This window comes from Lutjanus erythropterus, chromosome 16 (genome assembly GCF_056507025.1).
Source record: "Lutjanus erythropterus isolate fLutEry1 chromosome 16, fLutEry1.hap2, whole genome shotgun sequence".
NCBI lineage: Eukaryota > Metazoa > Chordata > Actinopteri > Lutjaniformes > Lutjanidae > Lutjanus > Lutjanus erythropterus.
The window spans coordinates 22,240,324-22,261,049 of record NC_139332.1 but is presented as its reverse complement, the minus strand read 5'-3'; the positions used below and the strand labels follow the sequence as shown (position 1 = coordinate 22,261,049).

The 20,726-nt window shown below is 39.0% G+C and overlaps 1 protein-coding gene and 1 long non-coding RNA gene across 2 annotated transcripts in view; one reads left to right on the top strand and one right to left on the bottom strand.

Annotated features, from left to right (window-relative positions):
- Positions 1 to 368: 368 nt before the first annotated feature.
- LOC146313100 (uncharacterized) lies at positions 369 to 17,047 on the bottom strand. Its single transcript, XR_014772106.1, has 3 exons — positions 16,666 to 17,047; positions 13,834 to 13,910; positions 369 to 663 (listed from the first exon to the last, which is right to left on the bottom strand). It is a non-coding gene; the product is annotated as an uncharacterized LOC146313100 (long non-coding RNA).
- Positions 17,048 to 17,919: 872 nt separating this feature from the next.
- Positions 17,920 to 20,726, top strand: part of tshz1 (teashirt zinc finger homeobox 1) — a 40,247-nt gene continuing 37,440 nt past the window's right edge. Inside the window, exons 1-2 of the mRNA XM_084739366.1 lie at positions 17,920 to 18,138; positions 18,254 to 18,822. Of these exons, the coding sequence (XP_084595492.1) occupies positions 18,783 to 18,822 (40 nt within the window). The 5' untranslated portion in view covers positions 17,920 to 18,138; positions 18,254 to 18,782. The remainder of the gene's footprint in view (positions 18,139 to 18,253; positions 18,823 to 20,726) is intronic.

The window sequence follows — 20,726 nt, the reverse complement described above, 5'->3', positions numbered from 1 at the left end:
TCCTTGACCTCTGATGATATCTGGTGGTCATTTTATGAATTATTAAAGTAAACATATTACAGATTTCGCCTTTTCACTGTTATGATTGCATAAAAAATAAACTTTTTAAACTCAGATTTAATACATACAGTGGTATGTGGTGACAGTTTTCCAAAAACTAGATTTTGAAAAACTTGCAATATATAACCTTGCTTACAGTATTGCTATATATCGCGATATATTCAATCATAACCTGTAACCCTGTATTGTGATACATATCCTATCACCAGATTCTTGCCAAGACACAACCCTCATCATATTCATCATATAATTTTAGAATATAGTAAAATAACACACAAAGACAAAGCTTTATACACAGCTGATTTTATGGCTGCACAGTGTATTTATTAACTCACACACGCAGCATTTTCATCACAAAAACAAAGCGATGCACTCTTCTCCAGGATGATTGCAAGTGGCTTGTAGGTGACAACAGCCGCTGTGATCCGGATGTCTTGCCCTGAGCCAGTCGTCCTGTGTGCTGCTGCCTCTGTGCAGACGTCTCTTGCTGTTAGCATGTAATAGTGGATATTTCACCTGATAACGCTGCAGACGTTGCTGGAGAAGCTGAGGTCAGGGAATCGGCTATTCTTAGCGTGACCTCGCTCATATTTCCCATTATGTCTGAAAACAAATGGGTATGAATCAAACGCAGATCGCAAAATGAGGGTCTTAAACTGCAGGATAAAACTGTGCATTGGTAAATCTGTATTTGTCAGATAATGTGACTCAGGACGACACAATAGCATGCTGCTCTGCCAGATTTCTTCCCTTTTTCCCTCTTGGTGTATCTCTGCGTCAGCGTCTCTGTATGAACAACGGGGAGGGAGGGAAGAAGCTTGTGTTGTGTGTGTATGTTGTGGTGTGTGTGTGTGTGTGTGTGTGTGTGTGTGTGTGTGTGTGTGTGTGTGTGTGTGTGTGTGTGTGTGTGTGTGTGTGTGTGTGTGTGTCTGTGCTCAGGTGGCAGATACCCTAGGTAAATCATTTCAGATCCATTTATTCAGAAGCCTGTGTGCAGACGACACCTGCACAATGCTGCCAAAGAAGTGCCACGATGTCAGCGACTTCGTTTGCAGCTCTGACCCCCACCCCCCCACCCCTTCAGCTGGCATGTGTTTGTGTGTAAGCATGTATATATTGTGTCTTCATTTGCGTCTGGTAGTATTCTGTGTCTTTATGCTAGGTAGCTCAGTCAAACGTCTTATTCAGAGGGAGAAATAACCACAAGAGAAGATTCTCTGTCATCTGAATGGTGGTGTTATTGCCGTGCTGCTTTCAATGACTCCTGCCTTAAATCTAGCTTCTCTCCTGAGGATGAGTAGTTAATTTAATTACTCTAATGATGCTAAAAGGAGGATTCTTTGGTTCTTAAATAGCAAATTAATTTTTTAAAACGCCCCAGATAAAAATTAATGGTATTTTTAGTCTGGATGAATTTATATTTCTTGATATGACAGCTGTCTTAATCTGTGTTCAAAATGAGCTCGTTTGCGTGTGTCATTTGCGCGCTGACAGTCAGTTGTGACAGTTGTAAAGTGTTCTTGAAAAAGCGCCCGACGTGGACACTCAAGGCAGCCAGACGAAAGATTTGCAGGCTGTGATGTCTGTGTGTCAAATTACTTATCTCGCTAAGCATATGCTGGCACTTCAGAATCATATACTTCAAACCCCGCAGCCTTCAAAAGCGTCAAAACGGACTTTCTTATTCAGCACATCAGTCATGTAGCCACCAGCAAAATGAGCAGAGATGTCATTTGCACTCAACAAAAAGCTTCCGGAGACATTTAAAGACACTCTTGATGACTGTTTCAATTTGGAGAGACTGTTAATGATATCGTCTCAGCCGCCTTTTTCTGAAGATACAAGTGAGCGACAAAGAGTACTTAGATGTGCACTTCAGCTAAAGCTTTGCCAATTATTAATTTGAATCCTGAAGACAATTAGTAAATCACTACGGCACCCATTATCCAGCTGTTGCCCTGGATTTTTTGATTTTTTTTTGAAGTGCGAGCCAATCTCGGGGTCAATTTAGTCTGCCACTAATGACAAAACATAAAATAATGATTCTCTATCACACTATCACACATGTTCTGTGACAATAGCACAGCCCTCATCTGTGTGATGAGCCTGAAATAAAAATTCAAATAATATTGACCTAATAAAGGAGAAAAACAACAAAAATATCTTCACCAAACACTCGCTCTGCTTTCTCATTCACAATTTCCTTTTGTTTGAACCCACTTCCTTTCACCTCAGCACACACACACACACGCTGATGCATGCATGCAACACACCAGCCCTTGAGCTCCGAGCAAATATCCCACTTGGTTTGTGCTGTTCCAAGTGTTAGAGAGGGTTAAACTATTTCATTGCACTAATTGGCCAGTGTCACTCCTGACGTTTGGATAAACAGCGGAAAAGAGGGAAAGCTGAGACAAACGATGGCTAATTAAACTGGTGTGTGTGGGGGTGTGTGTATGTGTGTGTGTGTTTCAGAGACAGAAACCAGCTGACAAAAAAATGGAGTGACGAAACACCCAGCTTGACAAAAGCAACAACTACTTCTTGCCATGGAAACTTAACACGAAGAGAGGAAAAAATTCAGCTTTCTTTGAAATCCTCAACTTCTCTCTAATTGGGTTTCATTCAGCACTGACTGAGAGGGAAAGGGAAACAATGATTGGACACAGCATTTTTTGGCAGGAGCAAGCAGTTTTAGTCCTGAACTAGAAGTGTTTTATCCATTTAGAAGTTTTTGCAATTTCCTATATTGAAGGAATTTTCATTAAAAAGCAGACAAAGGTGTATATATAAATCTTCCTCCCCTACCCTCACCGCTACGAGTGATCTGATAAAGCTCAGATAAAATACTCATCTTAAAGGAACAAGAAAAAGGGGAAGATAGAGAGAAAGTAGAGGAAGAGAACTCTTAAAATGAGCTGAGGCATGTCTGAACTCCGACCCACGGGGGACATTTGTTTTCAGAGGTAGCATGTTGGCCCACCACATCATCCCCAGGGAGATATCTTCCTCACCATTTCTCTGCTACTCTGCAGCACCGTTTCACCTCGTGTTACAGCCTCTCCCTCTCTCTGTCTGACTGACTCACACATGTGGACGCACACACGTAAACACACACACACACACAGGCTCACATACAATCCCTCAAACCCCTCGCCCAACCCCCACCTCGCCTTTCTCGCATTTGACCACTTGTCAAGGGATGTTTATGGGCCATTGTTTGCAGTGCTGATGATCATTGTCACTGGTTGATTCCATTACCCATAGTCCTCTGATGGATGGGGCCTACCCTGACGTCCACTGATATGGGTGTCCTTGACCACTGGGGCAGACGCAATGAACGGAGGGGGCAGTGGGGTGGAGAGTTGCATCATCTATTTTTTTTTTTATTTAGTAGAAACGATGTATCATGCTGTTCAAATTACTTTAAATTCTTGATTTGCGGGTGTGATGTGGTTAAAAATAGTGTCTGCAAGAGTTCATAAAATGTTTTAATTTCTGAATAATGTGCAAAATTCTGTGAATTAGAGTGTGTTATAACTATAACCATGTGACAAACTGACATATTTGATTTGAGGGGTGTACGAAATATTGACGCACTTGAGTATTGTGATGTTATGCTTTGTGATACTGTATAATTTCTCAAGGACACTGTATCATGACACATACAAAGATTCACGATTTGTGTTTTCTTTTAACGCCGACTGCTGAATAGCAGTTTCGCTGACTGCATAAAAAAGTAAACTTTTTTTAAAAACTCAGATCTTATGCATGTGAAAACACTCTGGCACATTATTAAGAAATGGAGAGATGCCACCAAAAGAAGGCTGTAAAAGAAGAGCTTCAGCAGTTCTTTTATTTTAATTTTTCAACAGCATTATTCATTAAAGTATTTAGTTATATTTTTGATTTCTCTGATTCTTACATCCTGTCAGTTAATGGGCTCCATAGTCTTCAAATTACTTGTTTTGTCTAAACCTGTGAAATTATTGAATTTTAAGATTATATAAAATAGATAAAAACAGCATATTTGTGAAGAAGCAAGTAGATATGAGAAGACTTTTAAAATAAGATGTATTTAACCATTTGTTTGTTCAGCTCAAAATGTTCTGTATCAGTGAGATCAAACAAATTAATAGCAGAATGTGAACAAAAATAAGATGAAATATGTTCAGAAATGGCCTCCTGCATGAAGCGCAGTGAGCCACACACTTCCTGCAAGGGTATAATATGTAACATTACCGGATTAAAATCTCTAGAAAGAAAGTAGACCTATTTAACATATTCTATTAAGCTGTGTATTTACATTATCCCAAATGTTTCTAACAATTTGCAAACCCACAGAAATACTTATGTTATTGAAGGTGTCAATAGCATCATGTCCCCTTTTCAAATTGTAGTTGGTTTAACCTGCGGGGAAATACAGGATATTTCTAGTGGCAGAAAATACATAGGCCTGCTGTGTCTTTAAGGTAAATGACAAAATACATTATAACAACCCTTTAGAACAATAGTAGCACTTTCTGATCGGTTGCTGTGGGACAATATAATTTGTCTGTGCCTTCGAAAACTCTAACCACTGTGGAAAAACAAATCTGTTTTATGATGGGAGAACACCAGGGGTGGGCGATATGGCCCTAAAATAGTATCACCAAATTTTAGGGTATTCTGTGTTGATGATACTTTTAAAGATACAACAAATTGCTGAAAAATATTTTTGGTTTAGAACTCACAATAGCTGTGAGCTGCGAGCTCTCCTGGCAGGATGTTTGGCTCTCTTCGTACTTCACTGGGAGCTTTTCCTTGAGGTAGTGAAATTAGTTTGCTGTATTGCCCCCTTTTACTCTTACATATTACTGTGGTTTATTGTACAACCGATCTATTGTAACCAAACTGCTTCTGCACTACTGCAGTCACACCCCTTTTTGGACCAACTCTTCCACCGTAAAATATTGCTATTATCACAATATAATGGCAATATATTGTGAACGATTCTATACCCATAGACACCACTATGGTTACGGTTTGCTTTGGTTTAGGATAAAAAACAATTCTGTTAATGTTAAAATGAATGAATTACTAAGGTTAAAGCAGCTTTGTCATCATGGTTACAATAATAACCATGTGGTAAAATCTTAGGTGGCAGTCGTGGTTGTGTTTAAAAGGCCAACATGTAGGATTTTGTGGCATCTAGAGGTCATGTCGTAGATTACGGCTAAATGAATACCTTTCGCCTCACCTTCCCTTTCCAAGTGTGTAGAAGAAACGTACTTAATGGCAGTCTTAAATATTGATTCAAGCAATCAATACATTTGTACCTGCATAAATAACCCAGTTATCTTGAATACCCAGTTTGAGGTTGTAGTTTGTTTAAGGCATAGTGTAGCTCGCTTATCTAATAATTCCAGATTATATTAGTAGTTTGATAGTTAATATCCTGTAGGTAGCCTACAAGATTAACAGGAATACCAATATAAAAAGAATGCAGGGAGTTTGTAAATTCACAGCCGATGCCCTTCCTTCAAATACACTACTTCATATAAACCACTCTCAGTTCACTCTATCGATGAAGGGTTTGAGGAGTAATTTGAAAGAGAGATGTGTAATCGTGCTCTGTTAATCAAGTTCTCCATACCCTGATTATGACCTTAATTCACTAAATCTAACTGAAAGAGTTAACATGATAGATGTAGTCACTTGTGTTGTCTTCCTCTGGTCTTAATCACATTATTACAGTGCATGTAAACACACCAAGGGGTTGCCTGCAGTCCGGCCTCCTGCAGTGCTGAAGTGTCACAACATTATTTGAACATTTCTCCACCATCTCATTGAATTAGTGCTCCCGACTCACTGAAACGGATGAGCTTGAAGTGAAGGAATCGTTCAGAAGTCGCACATCACGAGCAGACAACTGCAATTACTGATGGGAGAAGATGGGCTTGGATTTAACCAGGGCGAGGCCGCGGTGTAGTGTCAGTGAAGGATTGGCCGTGGTGCTGGGTGACGGGGGATGAAGCAGTGTTGATAGCTAAAACATTTACAGCGGCTCCGGCTATCGTCATTTTTCACAGAGCCGGGGCGCCATTGATCAGGATGATATCTGGCGGAGGGGAACGTGTAGTTAAAGGCACATGTTTAACAAGCTTCTCCAGCATTCCCCAAAAATTGTCACATAAAGACTTTCCATTATTAGTCTGAACAAAGACAAAGTCGTTTTCTATCCCTCAGATCTGTCTTTTGTCAGCCCATCCTCACTGGGCAGATTACTTTTCTCAGGAAACAGCTTTCCTGGATCAGACAAAATATTGTTCTCACATAGAAACAAGGCCACATGCTGTTCTTTGAGGTAGAAATGAGCCTCATTTTGTTAAAGTATCATAATGATAGTTGAGTCAAAGGAGCAATACGTAGCAATTGCCAGTCCAAAAATGAGTACAGCAGTCCAAATAGCAAGCTGGAGCCATAGATGGGTATATTAAATATGATGAAATCCTATTTACCGGTCTCAAAATCCGTCTGTTGAAATCTACTTTTAACATATCATCATTAGCCCTCCTTCCCTGGTTTATTTTTATACTTATTACTGTAGTATAAAACAATGCAGGAGTGCAAGTCAACTTAAAATTGTAAATTGACAATAACAAGTGACAACGAGTCCTGCACTGTAACTTGATCAGCTATTTATAACTGTCAGTTGTCTGTCAATGTAAAGCTAAGCGTGTTAAAGAAAAGTCAACTGCTACTAAAATATACACTTTGGAGTTGGAGTTCTGTGACTGCCTGCCTTACTGCCGGCTGGACTCCATTAACACATTGCTCATTATAAACATCTACTCCTTCTAAAAGATTATTAATGATATCAAATCACAACTCAGCATTAATGTGAACACTAATTAACATGACACAGACAAACTAAAACAGTTATTCCAGCCCAGAATGGAAATTTCAAAGGACACCAAAGGACATCAAGGCTGTAACGCTTCCCTAATTTCTGTTAGCATATTTTGGTCATTTTATGATTAATTACTGCAAGTAAATTACAGATTTCTCCTTTAAACTATTTCCATGGCTGTGTTTCGTCCATGTTCCTTTAAGGCGATGCCACTGTGCACAGAAGCAGGAAAACCCGAGCCTCCAATAAAACTAACATTAATGGCATTGCAATATGCAAAGCTATGCTAATTTTATGCATACTGTCAACCTACATAGTGGCCGTTCTTCGTTCATTTCAAAAGATATGACTGCAATTAGACGACAATTGATTGAAATCATTTGCGTTTTATGATTCGGTTACTTTTGAGCGCTGACAGGGTGTTGTACAATTCACTGACAGTATATTTTCACTGCACGTGGAGATTAACTGCTATTATTGACCCTGATGCAAACCAACGGGTAATACATTTCAAACAAACTTCTCACTATCTGGCTGATTTGCATGTGGTGTGTCATTTACCATATTCCCTGATTACCTAATGATTTATGCTTTAATATAATGCACAGGGGCCTTTCAAAGCAATATGCGTACCTTACCTTTACAGTGACTTAACATGTCGGAGACAGAGAAAAATTGAAATGATAGTTTAAGGGCTGCGGGGAAAAGAGAAGTCTTATCAGTTAAGACTTGCTTTGTATGTAGGATTTTTTTTCCCTTCTCTCCTTGGAAGGCAGGGGTGCAGTTGATGAATTCTTAAGCAGATCTCACTGATAATTGTATTTCATAACTGTCATGCGGAGAGGGACTGTCCGCTGAGAAGCTATTTGTGTCACTGCATCTCCCTCCGTCTCCGTCTCTGCCTCTCTCTCTCTGCAGCCTCTTCAATAAAACTCAAATCACGACAGAGATTGTTAAGTCTACCTCCAAGATTATTAAATCCAAATGGAGAATTTATGGGTGACACTTCATAACAATTAATCTGAGATGCTTGATTAATAAAGTTCGCTCACCCCCCCCCCCCCACCCCTCTGTCTTCCCTCTTCACCCTCCCCATCACTAAAGTTGTCCTGTTTGAGTGGGATGAAGGAGGAGGGGAACAGACAGGATGGTTGTCAGCGACGACATGAGTGTCATTCTTTTTGATTAATGGAGCATTGTGACCCCGCCCCTAACCCTCCTTCTTTCCCAGCATGCCCACTCTCACCTCTGCAAAGCCCCCACCCTCCTCCTCCCCCTCTCCCCCCAATAACAGGTAAAAATAGATGTGGGCCAAGTTATGCTCTCCATTTGGATTCAAGGTAGAAGACATCATCTGATAGGAGGCAAAGTAAGGAAGGAGGAAAGAAAGAAATGGGATGAGGAAAAGAAAAAGAAATGTGGAAGGAAGGAAAGAAAGAAATGTGGAACATACGGAAGAAATGTGAAACGTAGGAAAGAGAGATGTGGAATAAGGGATGGAAATAAAGAAGTAGAAAGAAAGAAAGAAATGTGGAGCCAAGGGAAAAAAAATGAAATGAAGGAGGGAAGAACAGAAATGTGGAACAAGGGAAAGAAAGAAATGTGAAAACGCAGGCACAAGAGAAAGAAATGTGGAACAAAGGGTTGAAAGAAAGGAATATGTAAAGAAGGGGAGAGAAATGTAGAGGGAAAAGGAAAATGAGAAAATAAATGTGGAGGACGGAAAGAAATGCAGAGTGAAAAGAAAGAAAGGGAAAGAGGAAATGGAAAACAAGGGAAGAAGGAAAGAAAAGACGTGGAACAAGGAAAGAAGGAATATGGAACAAGGAAATGTGGAATGAAGGAAAGAGAAATTTAGTATGAAAAAGGAAAGAGAAAGATTTGGAATGAAAGAAACAAGGAAAGAAAGAAAATATGGAGAGATGTGGAAGGAATAAAAAAGATGTGAAATCAAATAAATAAAGAAGCAGAGAAATGGAAAGAAAGATACAGAGAAGCAAAGAGAAAAGTGGAATAAATATAGGAAGAAGGGATAAAAGAAAGAAATAGGAAGAGAGATATAAAGGAAAAAACAGGAGAAATGGAGAGAAGCTAAGAAAGAGATGAAGAAATAATAAACCAAAGGAATGAAAAAGTGAGGCTAGAAAGAAAAAAACAGAGAGAGAGAGAAAGAGAGAGAGAGAAAGAGAGGAGGCAGAAAGACAGATTTTTGGAGAATGTCACCTACCTAACCTTGTCACCATGTTAAGTCAGCTGTGATTAATTAGTTGAGTGAGACTGAGCAATTAGGTCAGGAGTTTGGGTGTGTGTGAGTACAAATGTGTGTGTGTGTGTGTGTGTGTGTGTGTGTGTGTGTGTGTGTGTGTGTGTGTGTGTTGATGCACAGTTTTTTTTTTTTGATCAAGATCCTTTCATTAACAAACAACAGTACATACAACATATGAAACAAATGTTTTTTTCCCTCTACCTACAAGAACAGACAAGAAAACAAGTAACAGTTAATAAAAAATATTCATATTTGTAAATAAATAAATAAGTAAAATAACGGGTGAAACATGAAGAAAGACAAAATAGCAACAACAATGATTAAATAGATGAATTAAAATAAAAAGTTAGTTACAAGTTCAGTTTATCTGCTTCTGTCTGAGTCAAAAGAGGTTAAAATGGCTGCCAGACATCCTGAATCTTTTCTAATTAAATGTATTTTACAGCCTAACAAATGTGCGTATACAGGTGGCAGTGACTCCTTCTACTTTAAAGCAGAATAATCTTCTTCGAGAGTGGTGAACAGAAGTATCATGTTGACCTACAAATGTGAACATCACATGGAGATCCCCCGAAAGTGTAATAAAAAAAAGTTACTATTCTTATCATTTTTCTGCATTTTAGAGAAAGTGTTAAAGATGGATTTCCAAACGTGCTTTAATCATTCACAATCTTGATGAAACGAACACACAATCTTGAATTGAAAGACTGCATGTTTAAGACGGGTTGTGGATGAGTAGACTTTAAGGCCTAAACTCCTCTGAGATTTGTTCCTTTACGTCTTCCTCACATTTATTTTTAAGCCATGCACAACTTTGAAAGTGTGAATGTACGACCAGTTTGATATGCGACTTGCAATTTGAATTCCATGTCAAATCTGAATTTACAACATAATGCAAATTCATAAAGCTGTCATATATTCACGGTTTTTGCTTGGCTTGCAATAAAGAAAACCAAGAGGGGTAAAATTAAGTGTTTTTAAAACAGGGCCCCGTGGTGTATTATTTCAGAAATGTGGCTCCAGATTCCTTTGAAAGAGTTTGAGGATAAGAAACCCTTAGACAAATCCTTGAACCAGTAAAGGCTTACAAAAGATCATATTTAACAATGATGGCTATATATTTTCCTTTTTGCAATTAAAGAGTCCCTCTGTGTAATTTAATGCTTCTTTTCAAGTGTCGGGTCCCCCGAGACTTGGCCTGTAGCTATGCCATCGCTCTTGGTGATTATCATTAATGAATGTCGGCGAGGACCATCCCTCAATGTGACTAGGGAGGAAACACAAGCCCTAATTAAAGGTTCCTATTCATAAATATATGCCTCAAACTGCACGAATCGACATGCGCTGTGCACACAAGTCATTTTAATGTCAGAAAAGCACCTTTTTAAGAGCGTTTTCTCCCTTAATGTACAGCACAGCAGCAGCAGTGACAGATTTTTGCAGCCAAAGTCGGCAGCAAAGGATCTGTGCAATTTAAGATCCACAGATTTAAATTTAGGAATAAAGCCAGAGATTAGGATGCTCTAATTTGACATGATAACAAAATAGCTTGACTGGTAAATCTAGTCTCACTGTACAGCTATAATAAACATTATGAGACAGTTTTTGCACGCAATGCTCATGAGACCGTTGTGTGTTTTATCGCAAAAGGTTATAAGGATCTCCTTGTGTTGAGAAGTCATACTGTGCATGGAAACATATTCCACCATCTAAGAGATGGAAATATTTACAAAATGAAAATGTTTAACTGATTACAGGATGTCACTGAGGAAGAAAATAATCCTCATTGCTTGTGTTCCCTCATAAAAAGTAATTTTAATCATTTTAATTGCTCCAAATGCAGACTGACAACGGCTCTCATGAACACTAGCGGTCGCATTGTCACATCAGTTTCCCAGACAAAGCTAGTGGTAATTGTTATGTGAAGAAGATCATGTTAACATTGAGGATAATATTGAGTCTGTCTGAGTGTTTTTTTTTTCACACAGGGGCTCAAAGAGTCTTGTCGGGGGAAAAAAAAACGGAGCTCGGTGAGACAAACATTTGGCTGCTTCTCTCTCCTCCTTAATGGCTAAAAAATGCTAATTGGAGTGCACGTGTCAAAGAAAACAAAAGGCAAGGGAGGAGGAGAGGGAAGGAGTGTGCATGTCAGAAAGGCTGGTATTTTTGAAACGTGAAATGTGTCACTTTCTTTAGCCCGAGTTGGGAACGATTTTTAGCAAGGTTGCTCCAGAAAGCAGGAAATCTCAGATAGAGTTCTGTAATGCAGCTTATGTTTAAAAGCGTTGTGATGCTCTGTATATATTCTGCTGAACAATTATTTCATAGTTCATGTAAACAAGCTGAAGTTTCCTCTTTCTCGCTGCTATAAAACAATACCTCGAATCCCTGCGAGATTCGAATCCTTTAATAAACTTGCATCTGTCACCGCTGCACAGCATTTCATCACATCCGTCGTCCAAACTGACAAAATCAAAAAAGCTCAGATGGGGATTACAGACCTTTAATTGCATTGTCAAAACTATACAGCAACATATCGTTTTTTAAGTCTACACATTAAACAAGTCGTGGAAAAGTAAATCTCTATAAAATATCAAAACCCTGCTCTCTCTGTCTCTCCTTCCTTCCATACTCACTCTTGGCATTTTAATTATGCAGTCTTATCTGATAGATGTGGAGATATAGCTCGTGTCAAAGTTAGAGCCTCTTCTTTATTAATTTTTTATTATATATTCTTATATTCAGGCTGTCAATGAGTGTCTGGAATCTGATAGGACCCATCATTGATTGAAGATTACTCAAGATTATGAAGAGAGGCATTATCATAAGCTGTAAGCCTTCATCATTCCAAATGTTCACTTATTTGAATGGCACCGAGGGAAAAGATTATGCTCTATTTCAGTCCACCTGCAAGTTTAAGTTTAAGAGTCCAGCGCTGCAGCAGATCTCTACACAACTAACAGTAAAATACATAAAAAGAAGAGGTTTGTCAGAATCACGGAGACATTTAACACCACAGACCCCTGACAGCAAATTTGCGGTGCACTACTCGTACTTGCATGCCAAAAGAGTCCATACCTTTTGACATCAGAGGTTTATGGCAGCAAAGTAGCTCGTGTGGTTAGCCACAGGCCAAAATCTGCAATACAACATTAATTATTTATGAATATTAAGAGGTAGGCATTAAATTCTTGGTTTATGTCATGATTCCTGTTGATATACTTTGCCATAAGCATGATAATACAAAATATACCCTGAAACGTTACTGAAATGTGCCAATTTTATCAAATAAAACATGTTTGCAACTTGAAAGGGTTATATTTATGCAGAAATCTGTCAGTATAAAAACTTCTCTTTACTACAGACTAAACAGTTCCACTAAAACTGCTTTTCAGCTTGTTTACCGGTGTCAAATACGGATGGTAAATGAATTAAACCATGCTATAGTGTGTGGCTCCAACACACATTTTATATCATTTTTTTAGTGTGAAATCAGTTCTTTCTCACAAAGTAAGAGGATCATGTGATGCTCTCTGAGGCAGCCATGATGAGGATAAAACTAGGGGAAGAGAAAGATAGAAATGGCAAAGAGGAAGAAACAGGAAAAGTAAAGTAAAATAAGGATTATAGCGGTGTGGTGTTCCTGGGCATTTTTAAAACTCTGAATTTTCTGTAGGGGTGCAACCAGGGTAGGAAATTAAATGTTCAACGTCACCAGCCACTCAACACTAAATCATTATTTTGTGTTTTAAATCTACCAGCCACTTTCATATTTTACCAGCATTTGGCTGGTAGCTGGTGCTAATTTCCCACCCTGGCTGCAGCTAATGATTATTTTCATTATAGATTAATCTGTCCATCATTTTCTTAATTAATCATTTAGTTGTTCATTCTATAAAATGTCAGAAAATGGTGATCAGTGTTTCCCAAAGCCCTCTTTGTCCACAACCCAAAGATATTCAGTTTACTGTCATAGAGGAGTAAAGAAACCAGCAAATTATCACATTTAAGAAAAAAAAGATCAATCCATTATGAAAATTGTTGATTAATTTAATAGTTGACTTAACCTTTGATTAATTATTGCAGCTTTAATATTTTGTGTTGCCTGTTTGAATGACAGGTAACACACCATGACGTGTGTGAGGGATTTAAAAAAAAATGTGAACACACAAACCTCAAGGCGTCATGTCTTTGGTTTCATTTATTTATTCTTTAAAAAAAGAAATACTTGTTAGATTTTACAAATAATTTCCAGCATTGATAGCTGCCATACAGATGAGGATGTAACTAGTAGTAATTGTAATTCTGAGGGTTCATGTGTGAAAAATGTGTGTTACATTAGAGAAACATTCATGCTGTCATGAACATGTATATTTTACATGGACATTTTATTAATTATGTCTCTCACTCATTATAAAATTTACTGAAGAGTTATTAATCACATTTATTTTCAATAAATAAATGTGTATTGGTAGCATGTTGTTTCCAATATTTTATTTTATTCCTGTACATGAACCACAAAATGTTACTCAAAGTTACAGTATTTACATGAAGAAAAAGAGTAATTTTTTTTGTCTTTTTTGGAGTGTAAACTTTTCCAAACAAGGTCCCTCACCTGATTTGACAACCTGCAGGACTCCTCTGCAGTCAGGATTCAGTCGATCTCTTAAACAGCTCCTCTTCATGTCAGACCTAGAAAAAAAACAGAGACAAAGGAAAGTAGAGAATAATGTATGTAAATATACATGACGACTACATGGATGTTCTCACCCGCTCTGAGGGAGGAACATCGCACAGAAGAGACGGAAACAGGACGACATGTCATCACGCTGTCACTGTGCCGCAGTATGTGGAAGAGGGGCTTCATGTATACAAGTTGTGGGGGGGGGGGGGGGTCGGTGGGAAACAACTGTTTGTGTGTTGGGCTTTTGTCGTACATGCACATGGACACGGGTGGCTGCATCATGAATAGTGTAACTTCTGTAGCAAACAGTTTGGATCATAATGTCCTGATCGTTTGTGACTGGCTGTTTTAAAAATATGTACATATCGAACATATTGTATTTATCCATATATTAGTAATAGGTTTGAAAGAGAGTAGTTCAGATTCTCAAATAGTGTATTTCTTATATTGATTGTAAAGTTTAAATAATATCTGCGACTGGAGGTGCAAAGATTAATCGATTAGTTGTGAACTGTGAAAATATCGCCAACTATTTTGATTTTGAATTGTTTAATCAGTTTGAGTAATTTTTTTTAAGGAAAAACAGTCATAATTCTCTGATCTCCACTTCTTAAATGTGAATATTTTCTGGTTTCTTTAGTCCTCTATGACAGGAAACTGAATATATTTGGGGTCGCAAAGGAAGACATATGAGGACGTCACCTTGAGCTTTGGGATACCCTGAAACATTCTGTCACCATTTTTAGACCAAATGACCAATCGATTAATTATGAAAATTATCAACACATTAATGGGCAATGGAAAATAAACACTAGTTGGCGTTTTATCTGTGACTTTCACGGAGCAGAGCCATTTGATGGAAATCTTTTTTTAAAATAAAAGCCCAACTGATGAGGGGTGTGTGTGTGTGTTTTAACAAACCGGAACAATTCAGCTCTGAGGTCACAAACACACATCAAATGACACACATGGAAATAAAATGTGTACTTTTACAGTAGTTGTGTATATGACATGTAAAGAAATGAGGGACAAAGAAGAAAACAGACCGAAGGAAATTGAATGAACATGAGAAAAACACTACAAAAAAGACACAAATTGACAGAAATTGAATACAAAGACAGAAAGTTGATCACAATAACAGAAAACTCTTTGTATTTTAAAATGAAAATTTGAGTGTACAGTATATGCTCATTCTGAATAAGTCTGGTTCTTGTACAGATATTTCAGGGCAGAGATGGTTACTACCACCCCTGCCTCTTGAACCACATGTCCCCCCCTGCTGGCCCAGGATCAGATCCTGCACAAGCTTCTCTGCTGTGTCTCTGCCCCCTAAAAACCTTCAACCTTTAGAGCAAGAAAAGATGCCTCACTTACTAAACCATGACACCAAAAAATAAAATTATTATATCAATATAGTCTAGTTTATATTGTAGATTTGTGACAGATGGTTTAGTTAATTTTACTCTTAGTTTTAAATCATTGACTTTTTCCTGAGTGAAAGTATGATTTTATTCAAACCCCTACACCTCTGAGTTGTTGCACTACTGCCAGTCACTTTTTATACTGTTACTCATACTTTATTGCCACTTTATTACTATTTTATTTTGTCTGTGTTATTCTTATACTGTTTTATTTTACTGCTGCTGTTCTGCTCCACTGTTTATGTTCTTATTTGTTGTCTCATAGCATCGAAAGGAAGCTGCAAACGTAATTTTGTTGTACTTGTTCAATGACCATAAGATATTCCATCCTGTTCTGCAAATGATGAAGCATCTTGTTTTTCTTTTTCCGTTTTAGGTGGGTGATATTGTTCTGCATCACTAAATCTAGTAAAAGAAATTATCTAATAAAAAAATAATGTTAACTTCACTTCAGAAGCTGTTGAGCAGCTTACATCTGCATCCATGATGTAATTACAGCTAGCCTTTTTATGTTTTTGCTTTGTGGATGAGGCTCTGCAGTAACAACTACCTTTCTAAAAAAAAAAAAAAAACAGTCCTGCATTGTGTACAGTCATACGAGATTTATTTATTTATTTCATTTTTATTTCTAATTTTTTGTCTATTTAACCAGAAAGGTCCCACTGAGCTACAGTATGTATTCTGCCGGGGAGTCCTGGTCATGATGGGCAGCAAAAAATAAATTTAAAAGGTTTCATAGAAAGTTACAGGCGACAGATACAAAACACAGATTACTGAAAAGCAATTCAAGCGCTTTACTTTATATTCAATTACAGTATCCACAGTTATTTTAAATAAGCAAACAGGCTGCAGTATAAAGTGTTAAGTTATAGTTAAACCTGGGTTTCCATGTGATAACTGCACTGTTTAATTAATATTTTAAGTAATTAAACCTAAATATGACCATCCTGAATTAACAGACATACATTTAAAATTTGCATAAAACATCTCCCAGACAAGAGGCAGTAATTAGTGAGCTGCAGCTCTCCTGTCTGTCTGTCTGTCTGCCTGCCTGCAGACTTTGGGATGGAAATATTTGTGACGTAGCTCGGCTCCATCAATCAGCGGGCAGGCCGCAGTGACAGACAGGGACAGACAGATGTTGGGGCGGTACTTGGTATTTCTTTCACCACATAATAGGCGACCTCAGACACCTTCTCTGCGCAGATTATCAGACAGGCAGAGGCTCGAAAATAGCGAGCGTAAAGTAAAGACGCAGAAATCTTCACAGACGCTTCGCCGCTGTGCGTAATGAGGAGGAGACGGTTTTTTTCTTGTGGAGGGTGTAAATTCAGAAACTCACCAGAATCAGTTAAAGCAGGGTTGGCTCAACGCTCCGCGGAAAGTTTGTAATCCAGTTTCTTGTAGATGATCCGGTCGCAGCTGGAGACGGTGCAGCTCGGTGAACGGTGTCCTATAAAGTCCTCTGTGGCCGCAGACGCATCCAGTCTGAATTGAGCCACTTCTCAAGCCATCCAAGTTCTGTTGTGATTATGATTAAAAAAAAACAAACTTTAGACTTTTTCTCTTTCCCTCGTCTTCTCTCCCCTCTCCAGCAGTAAACGGATATATCATGCTGTCTCATTGGAGATAACATTAGCCCAGTTGTGTGCCCTTTATAAACACTTTATGGTGGATAATAGTTAGGATGGAGTGTAGGCTATTAATGGAGCCTCTTGTGGATTCAGAGCCCCTCCCCTTCACCAGAAGCCTCACTAAAAAGGTGTAACGAATCGATCTGCAGCCTCCTTTGTCCCACTAAAGAGGTCACCGAAAATATCCACATTTGAGCAAAACTTTGAAACACACCGAAGAGCTGATCTGAACAACTGAAACTCCTTATAGTTCTCTTCAGTTTTGAGCTGGAGGGTGAAAAATGAGCAGGGAGTGACATAAAATTATGTTTCATCCGAGGAAAAACTTGATATAATGTCATTTGCGTTTTAAGCCACACTGCTTATTATTATTGATTGATGTTTCAGGGTATAATCCCAATAATCAGTCAAGCCTGGTTTTGCTTTGCTTCAAAGATTATCCTCCTTCTGCAGGATCAACAAAGTCTAATAGGTTTATTCGTCGATTTATATGCAGATCTCTATTTTTATTTATTTATTTTCTTATTTTTTCCAAATTAAAAGGTTTGATTGGACCATTGGTAATGCCAGTGAAAAATATGATCGCAATCCTCACCAAATACTCACTTAATATGACAGTGAAATGATGTGGCAGCGACTAGTGCACCAAATCTCATTTTGATTTGAGAGATTTTTATAAATGTCTTCTTCACACGCACATATTCTACACGTCAACTTTTTTGGGCACCTCTCATTCTGTTGTTTTAGTGCAACTTTACAAATCGGCCGCTCGTATGTTGACGTACGGGGGCAGGACGCGTCTCTCTGCCTGTATTTGTGTGTGCGGGGGGGACAGGACGGCGTTGAAATGAAAGCTATCCCAGTGAACAATTAGAGCCGCAGATTGACAGGTGGGCTTTGACTGTCAGGGTGACGCTTGTGGAGGGGTGGAGTAAAGGAGAGGCCGGAAAGGCAGCTGGATGTGTCTGTCTATCAGTGGGAGCTGTCTGAACGCACCGCGCATCACCAATGTGCGCACATTTCACTGCGGAGGATATCGGAGGGACTCTCGTTAGAATAAATAATAATAAGTAAAAAACAATAAGGCGCAGTCTGTGGTGCAGAGGGCGGCTGTTTTTGGGGATGACTTTCTGAGAAATTCGTCAAGTGTCCGTGTTGACAATCGGACGGACGGCGCATATGTGAGTATTTCATGATCCAGGGGGTGTTTTCAGAGCTGATTGCTGCGGGCTTCTTTCTGACTGATTGACACACACCCAGCCCGGCTAACGTGTCACTCTTTCCTCTCTTTTCAAGCCCGTGGAGAGCGGAACTGGCACCTGGACGGACGAGACACTACAGCGCAGTTTGGACTCCAAAAACGCACGAAGAGGAGCTCCGTTTTCTTCACTTTCGCCCTGAATAGAGGTATGAAACAGTACCAGAGAAGGGTGTAAGCCTATTTTCATGGAAACGCGGTGAGGCTCCTCGATAGACTGAGATCCGCACGGAGCTTTCCGCCAGTTTCTTACCGAACCGGCAGCCTGCGATGAGTTTCTGTGATCGGCAGAAGTTAACGGACGCTTTAAATTCTCTGTAATCTTCATTTTCTCAGCGGACATACCGATTATAAAATGATCAGCAGAGATTAAACCTCCACTTGCATCGATAATATAAGACTTCTTCACCCCTGCGAGGGATCTACACTTTACTAAATCTCGTCCTCATCCCGCTGAAGAGCAGAGGAAACGCTGCTGGTTGTGATTTCCTCCACCGCTTTCCTCTCCAGCTCCGTCCGCTATTCTGATCTCTGCATGAAAAGTCAAGCGGAAAGTCTTGCAGCAGCATGCCGAGGAGAAAGCAGCAAGCACCGCGGCGGTCAGCAGGTAAGCCCCGGCTCACACACACACACACACACTCACACACACTTTATTCCTCAGCACGGGCACGATGAACAGGCAGGAATTAGTGCGCACAGGCCTGATGTAGGATACAAGGACAACAGGAAAACTCATGGACAGTTATGTGCATTCAGTGTACTGAAAAACCAAGTGTCAGGTAAATTCTGCACGTATGCATAATTTCCAAACACCTGGACAGCCATAACAAGTTGATTTCTGCTCATATGAGGTGTGTTTGACTGTGTCTTTTACGCATGCCAATTCTGCACATCACTTTTAACGCTTTAAAGCTGATCCTCCTTTAGGTTGCCAGCATACAAGTTCTCCAAACAAAGCTCATCTTATCTCATTTTTACAGGCTAACGTGTTTGATGTGTCAGTGCCAGTGAGAAAAAAGCAAAGAAAAGAAAGAAAAGTGGCGTATTTTTCAGCTTGTGTTCCGCTCCGGGATTGCCATCCTTGATTTGATGCTTGATTGATCGCCTGTCATGCGACTGCCTTTGATCTATTCATTCCTGATAAACATCAGTAAATCATTCACCATAGAGACACGCATGCGCCCCGGCAGCTGGACTCCCTCAAAGGGATAACTTTTTGCCCCCGCCGAGGAGCAAAAAAGAAAAGACAAATTGAAAGAAAAGTTCTCAAGCGGGATAAATACTTTGCGATTAATACCCGAGGGGGAGGGAACAAGGGGAGGAGGAGGGTGGTTGTGGGGGGGGTGCTGGGGCGTAGCGAGATCACAGAGAAGCATCTTGTGCAAAAATAGTCCTAAAAACACTGCAGGATGAAGTGGGGAGGTTACCTCCTGACCTGACCTCTGTGCCCATCTCTGAGAGAAAGGAAGGAAATGATAAATGTTTGAATACCTGACACCAACTATGAGTATAAGAACGATTAATGAGGAGATAAAGTGTGTAAAATTACTATTTGTTACCACAAACCTGCTCTGTACATCAAAAATAGAACATTATTGATCCTACATGATATTAAAACCCAGTGAAGTAACTTTCTGTCATCACAAACCTGTTAACTATGAACCTAAAATCAAATGAAACATGTAAATGACAGAGAGCTGCAACGATTAATCGATTATGAATCGATTATTACAAGTAGAATCAGTAGGATTTGTCCAGGCTGTTTGTAAATGCACCAGAAAGATGCCAGGGCTTGAAATACAGATGTTTTAAGTTGGTAAAGCATCACGAGCAGAGCAAAATAGAGAGAAAAATAAAGAAATACAGGCAGAGGGAAATGACTCTTTAGACAGCAGCCACCACACGTCTAGTGGGTCATAAGTGATGGTTGAAAGGAATTATGTTTATATGACTCCACATAATGTTTTTAAGAAATGTTGAATATTAAATTAATGGCCAACTATTTTGAAAATTGATTAATCAATTTGATTTTTTTCCCAAGAAGTAAAGTCAAAATTCTCTGATTTCATATTCTTAAAAATGAATATTCTCTGGTTTCTTTATTCTGTTATGACAGTGAAGGGAATATGTTTGGGTAAAAGGAGACATTAGAGGATGTCATCTTGGACTTTGGGAAACGCAGATCGACATTCATCACCATTTTCTGACATTATAAAGGCCAAACAACTAACTGATTAATCGAGAAAATAATCAACAATGCAAAATAATCATTAGTTGCGGCCCTAAAATTATGTGAATTCAAGTATTTAGGTGTGTTACTGATGAGATTTCTGGTTTCTTTTATGACAATAAACTGAATATGTTTGGGTTTTGGACAAAGCAAGACATCTGAAGACGTCATCTTGGGCTTTAGGAAACTGATCAACCATTTTCTGTCACTTTATGGACCAAATAACTAATCAATTAAGCGTGAAAATTATCCACATTGAAAATAATTGACAATGAAAATAA